The 7373-nt window shown below is 43.6% G+C and overlaps 1 protein-coding gene across 1 annotated transcript in view; it reads right to left on the reverse strand.

Annotated features, from left to right (window-relative positions):
• lama2 (laminin, alpha 2) overlaps positions 1-7373 on the reverse strand; it is a 384202-nt gene that overhangs the window by 64078 nt on the left and 312751 nt on the right. The window contains 2 exon segments of the mRNA XM_084314199.1: positions 3082-3213; positions 3993-4071. Coding sequence (XP_084170325.1) covers positions 3082-3213; positions 3993-4071 — 211 coding nt within the window.

Consider the following 7373-nt stretch of genomic DNA (forward strand, 5'->3'; position numbering starts at 1 on the left):
TCTCTGTCAGAGCATCTATGTCTGTGTGTGGAATGGGGGACCCTGATGTAAACAAGACAAACGTCTTTCACTGGTCTGCAACCCCTTAACAATTGTGTGTATTGAGCCGTACTGTATTGTACCCATTCTGCAATCTGTTAAATAAAGTTTTCATTCATTCATTCATTCATCACCAACTTCCACTGACCAATGCCCGAGGTCGCCTCCTGTGGGCACAACAGGAGAGACAGCGGGAACAATGGACTGAACGCTTTCTTTACTCTGAAAGCGAGATCACAGGTCTTACCATCTAAACTGAATCTCTCCATCTGGTTTCCAGGCAGTCATGCTCCTCACTGTATTCATCATGACAATAACCAAATAGCTGAAACCATGTCCCACATCTTAAATGGTTGCCATGTATACAGTGGCCTCTACATAAGTAGGCATGACAGAATAGTAGATTTGATAGCGAAAGATATCGCTTTTATTTTTAGGTCCTCCATCACGCTGTTTAAGCATTCCACTGTGAAGCCAAGCATGTTCAACCTGTGCAATGATGATTCTGTGTTCTCTAATATTACAGCTAACACCCCTGATGTATTTGTGGTAAATGAACACCTTAGGGCCCGCGTCCACCTAGCGCATATTTCTCCGTGAAACATGCTGGGAGTGCGCCGGCAGAGCTGGCTTGCAGCGCATCTTGTAGATGACAGAAAGAAATCTACAGCCATGCCGCGGTTTTGCACATATTATAGCATATTTGAATAACTTTATTGTATATTAATTATATATATAGTTATTGCCTGACACCACAGTTCGCCCTTTGCTTTTTATTAGCTTTTTAGTAGTGTATTCGTGTAGTTATTATTATTAGTTTTGTCACGAATCTCAATGGTCTGTGGGAGACAGCCAGACAGGCAGGCAGCTCCGGTGTCAGGTTACAAACAGAGTGGTAGATGAATGGCTGTGATTGGTTGTCTGAAAATGAGCCCAGCGCATCGCTCTGAAAGTTGAGAAAGTTTCAACTTTCGACCGCACAAAAAAGCTGAGAAAAGAAGCCGACGGCAGCGCACTTCCTAGAGGCGGCCGCATGCGGCCGCATGCGCTCCCTCCCCATTGGAATACATTGAAAACAGATGCGTGCGGTCAGAAATATTCGCCAAGTGGACGCAAGTGGATTCTTCTCAGCTACAGCAGACCATCTCACAGCTAGGCTACAGATGTAAACTCCTAGTTTTTATCTTTGGCAGCCTAGGGCATGTGCACAAGTTGGTTGTGAGGGGCCTAATAGCCGGTCTCCCCAAAAGGAAGGCCAAGCAGTTAGCCAGGTACTGCTCAGTATCAGCAATTATAGGAAGCCGCTCAATTTGGAGGAGGCGTTGTTACCTTTTCCCATGATTCTGCCGTCCATGCACCTTGTACCTGACTGTTCTTTCATAATCTTTCCCTCCCCAGTGATATGGACCCTATGCAATTTGCATACAGGCCAAACCACTGACGATGCGGTCTCCCAAGTACTGCACAGCACCCTCTCTCACCTGGACCGTCAGAAGGGGGGCTATGTGAGACTGTTGTTCATTGACTACAGCTCAGCGTTCAACACCATAGTCCCCACCAGACTGAGCTGGGTCTGAGCTCCGCTCTGAGCGCCTGGATACTGGACTTTCTGAGTGAAAGACCCCAGGCGGTCAGGGTGGGGGGTCAGACCTCCAACACCATCACCCTGAGCATCGGGTCCCCCCAGGGCTGTGTTCTGAGCCCCCTGCTGTACTCAATATACACACACGACTGTGTGGCCAAGTTCAGCTCCAACTCCATAGTGAAGTTTGCAGACGACACGGTGGTGGTGGGGCTGATCTCGGACAACGACGAGAAGGCCTACCGGGAGGAGGTTGAGGTACTGGAACGCTGGTGCCAGGACAACAGCCTGCTCCTGAACATTGGTAAAACCAAGGAGCTGATCGTGGATTATAGGAGAGGACAGCAGGAGACACACACACCACTGAGGATAAACGGGGCCACCGTGGACAGGGTGAGCAGATTCAAGTACTTGGGGGTCCACATCTCAGAGGATCTGACATGGTCAACACACATAGACACAGTAGTAAAAAAGGTGAAGCAGCGCCTCTACCACCTGAGACAGTTAAGGAAGTTCAGAGTATCGGGGAAGATACTCCAGTCCTTCTACTCCGGAGCTGTAGAGAGCATCTTGACTGGAAACATCACTGCCTGGTATGGAAACAGCACGGCACAGGACAAGAAGGCCCTACAGAGAGTGGTGCGCTCTGCCGAGCGTACCACGGGTATTGCACTACCTCCCCTATACAACAAGAGGTGTAAATCCAGAGCCTGCAGAATAATGAAAGACCCTCACCACCCCAATAACAGCCTGTTCCAGCTGCTGAGGTCAGGCAGACGCCTGCGAACACCAGCTACTAGGACAGAGAGGCTTCGGCTCAGCTTCTTCCCCCAGGCCATCAGAGCCTTGAACAATGAACACTGAGGGTCACAGAACACTGAACTCTCCACACACAAGCACACATTAGCACACACACGACACACACGCTTGCACGCTCGCACACTAGCAGCCACTTTAACATGAGAAAGCACTCACTCATGCTGCACACGCCCACACTTATGGCCACAAAGGAAAGGTCACTTTAAAAATAGTATAGTAACAGTGTATTGCACTACCAAGGGACCTAGCATGTCCTTCATGCTCTGTAAATAACTATGTACAAATACCGTGATGTCCCACTATGTTACCTGTTTATTGCACAATGTTGTTTATTGGATTCCATTATATGTTGTACTACTGTATTGCACATCGTTGCGGGCAAGACCACCCGCATTTCATTGTATACTTGTATGCCGTGACAAATAAAACTCTTGACTTGACTTGACTTGATTGTCTGACTGCACCCGCATTGTTTATGTCCTTTGTATGAGGCCTCCTTGTACTTCTGTTCATGTGGACATAAATAAACATTTCAAATGTGTGTGTGTGTGTGTGTGTGTGTGTGTGTGTGTGTGTGTGTGTGTGTGTGTGTGTGTGTGTGTGTGTGTGTGTGTGTGTGTGTGTGTTGTGTGTGTCCATACCTCCAGAGCGGTGAGGTTAGCCAGGTTGTGTCCAGCCAGTTTCCCAGCCTCTCTGCTCTTCTCCTGGGCAGAGCGCAGCAAATCTTCAGCCTCCTGGAGTGCCGCCTGGTGGTCCTGTAACTTCCCTGACACCTAGAGACACAGTGGATTAGAACAGTATGACAAACAAAAACAAAAAACTATGAGAAAACCAGAAACATGAAACAGACAAAGACTCTTATTATTCCCGTTAGAATATACACAATACAACTAACTCACTGAACTAAACTCAACTCTCCAGCTCGGTGGGTGAGGATACTTCCAGTAAAGGATACATTTTGTAATCTGGAGTTTAGTTCCAGATAGATTATCATGATTTTCTCCTACTACAGCATAACGAAAATAGTTATCATGGGATGTGGCTGTGTTTTAAAAATGTAACTCCAATAAGTGGACATTGTCCGAATGAGTGGCTAGAGATGTTAGAGATGTCGGTAAAAGACTGCATCTGTCACAGATGAGATCTATGTTCCTAAGGTCCTGATTGGCTGATGAGTGGTACTCCATGGTTCTGATTGGCTGTTGAGTGGCACTCTACGTTTCTGATTGGCTGTTGAATGGCACCATAAGGTTCTGATTGGTTGATGAGTAGTACTTTAATGTTCTGACTGGCTGATGAGTGGTACCCTAAGGTTCTGATTGGCTGTTGAGTGGCACCCTAAGCCTCTGATTGGCTGATGAGTAGTACTTGAAGGTTCTGATTGGCTGTTCAGTGGCACCGTAGCGTTCTGATTGGCTGATGAGTGGTACCCTAAGGTTCTGATTGGCTAATGAGTTGAACCCTAATATTCTGACTGGCTGTTGAATGGTACCAAAATGTTCTGATTGGCTGTTGAGTGGTATTCTAAGGTTCTGATTGGCTGATGAGTTACCTCTGCTTTCAGGTCCTCGGTGGCTTGGTGAGGATCTCCAAACATACGCTTCACCTTGTCATAGAGCTGCTCTGCTTGACTGAAACACACATCATATCATTACATAACATATCAAAACACACCATACCACATCATAACATATACCATATAACACATAACATATCATTCATAACATATACATAACATATCATAACATATCATAACATATAACATAACATAGTATAGCATAACAGTGCATATCATAACTAGTGCTGTCAATCGATTAAAATATTTTATCTGATTAATCACATGATTGTCCATAGTTAACTCGCGATTAATCGCAAATTAATCGCATAAAAAAAATGTATCTACCTTAAACACATCTTTTTCAAGTTCCAAGTTTTAAAACTCTTATCAACATGAGAGTCAACAAATGCTTGCTTTATGCAGCCATTTAACACAAAAGGATAACCCTCATGCATTACAAATTTTCATCAAATTCAAAACAGAGTGATGCACAAAATAACTTAAAAGAAAATAATAATTTGAAAACAATGAATAGTGTGCATGAAATAATAGGGGAAAGAACATTTTAGGAACTTGTTACATTCACCCACACAAGGGCTGAGGACTTACACCCCCGCCCCCCCTCTCTCTCTCTCTCTCTCTCTCTCACACACACACACACACACACACACACACACACACACACACACACACACACACACACACACACACACACACACACACACACACACACACACACGCACACGCACGCACGCACGCACGCACACCAGGGCGGCTCTACCACTAGGGGCGCTAGGGCGCCGACCCACCTGCTGGCCAGCTGCTGTTAAATCAGAGAAGAAGACAATAAAACTTTTTCGTTTTTGTGTTTTATAGCCCTATAAATAATATAAACATGTTTAAAATTAATAATATTTACTCATTTTAAGTATGTTTGTATTTCCAATGCACAATATAACGTTATTATCTAAATTAAAAAAAACATCGTTTTCCAGAGCAGGAAGTGACATCACGTTTTTTTTTTTTTTTTTTTTGTATTTCTCGGCCCGGGCTATACGCGATAGCGCTCTGAGTGCGCGTCACAGTTTGATCGCTGTCTCCGTCACAGCCAATCAGTGCATACGGCGTTGTGCGTTGAAATATGACTATTATGTTGGAATCCGAGCGCGATTTGAAGCGGTCTAGAAAGCAGCGTGAACTTCCGTGAGAATTTCCATAGCCGCATTTCGCGGAGACGCTCTCTGATTGGCCGACGCCAGTATTTTTTTCCATGGCAGAATTTCACAGAGACGATCTCTGATTGGCCGAATCCAATTTCTAATGTTCCAATTCTAGCTTCTAGGTTGGTTCCTAGGTTGGTCTAGGACTGTTGTTTGTCTTAGAGCGTGCCGTGCCATGACTGCAAGTTCTTTAGACTGTTAAGCTTAGGCACTCTTTCAAAGTTGGTTAAGGTTAGAGTTTGTCTTAGAGCATGGCGATAGAACGCCAGGTAGTTTGCAGTCTGTTCGAGCGGAAATGGACAAAGGAATGTACTTGTTGAGTGTTGTGCTAACGTCGACGAGCTCAGCTGAGCTAACACTTGGCTAACAAGCTATATGGCGGATTATACACGTTTATCAAGCTCTCCTGCCCTGGACGTTTCAACTAAACAGTGAGTCTCTCTCTCTCTCTCTCTCTCTCTCTCTCTCTCTCTCTCTCTCTCTCTCTCTCTCTCTCTGTGTGCTTAACGTTAACGTTTGTAAATAGTTTTTTTTAGGAGCAGTACTGTTAGGCTACTGCTGTGCTGGCCATTCATGAAGCGAGACATTGCTGATTGTTTATTTATTTTATAACACAAGACTATGACTACCAACTGCCTAGCCAGCCGTGTATCAATCTTGGATGCAATAATAACGTTACTTACCACACTGACTATGTCGATGGCTCATTGATTTAACTACTGCAGCTCTCTCGGATTGAAAATACGTGGATTATGGCTTGTTCAATATCGTCTATGTTTGAATGAATGAATGAATGAGAACTTTATTAACAGATTGCAGAATGGGTACAATACAGTACGGCTCAATACACACAATTGTTAAGGGGATGCAGACCAGAGAAAGACGTTTGTCTTGTTTACATCAGGGTCCAGATTTTCGATTCATATCGATAGTTTAATAGCTAGCCTTGGCTCGTTTAACAATATGCAAAATATGTGTACAGCCCTGTACTCATACTGAAGTTATTCTTGGTATATAATAGGTCTGATTGTGTAACGAATCGATTCCACGTCGCGCTGTGTGAGAGAGAGAAGGAGAGAGGAGAGATCTGCCTGTGTTTGGAGACGGGCGAGTTTTGTTTCTAACTTTTCTATTTATATTGTGTTTCAAGTTGTGAATTAGAGTCTAGACTATACTTTATTTGACTGGTTGTGTGTTGTTGTAGTAACAGCTGAGCGACTCGTTCATAAGAGCCGATTCATTGCCGTGAGCGTGAGTCGAATCGCTCACGTCTTGCCATGAGTCTTGCGTGGTACAGTACTGTACTGTACAAAATATTTGGTATAGCGCCCCTAGTGGCGAAGTACCCACCGGCCGCCACTGACGCACACACACACACACACACACACACACACACACACACACACACACACACACCACACACTCTCCAGCTCTCTTCTCTATTGCCCCTTCCTCATCTCTCTCTCTCTCTCTCTCTCTCCTCTCTCTCTCTCTCTCTCTCTCTCTCTCTCCTCTCTCTCTCTCTCTCTCACACACACACTTTGAGTCAGAAACAAACATGGTATCAATGAGAGTATCAATAATACACCTGAGTGAAGTCTAGTAAAAAAAAATTAAAAAGTTAAATTCTTATTATTATTTTTTTGGCGTTAATAGAATCGTGCGTTAATGCGTTAATACCACGTTAACTTTGACAGCCTTAATCATAACATATCAAAACACAACACAACATATCATATAACAACATAACATAACATATCACAACATATCATAGCATAACAGCACAACATAACATATCACAACATATAATAACATAACATACCATATCATAACATACCATAACATACCCTATCATAAATAATATATCATTACATATAACATAACATATCATAACCCCTCATAAGATAACATATCACAACATATCATAGCATATCAAAACACATCATAACATATCATAACAAAACATAACACAACATAACATAACATATCACAACATAACATGAGTTGGAGTCTTTCTTTGATTTATAAATGGCCGTACTTTAGCGATGTTTCTAAGGTGGAAGAATGATGTTTTCTTCACTTTGTTGATGTGTGACTTAAAGCACTTAACACCAAGACTTGTAACTTCGGTTTTGATCCAAGGAGTAAATTGCCC

This window comes from Notolepis coatsorum, assembly GCF_963971535.1.
Source record: "Notolepis coatsorum genome assembly, chromosome: 5".
NCBI classification, from domain to species: Eukaryota; Metazoa; Chordata; class Actinopteri; order Aulopiformes; family Paralepididae; genus Notolepis; species Notolepis coatsorum.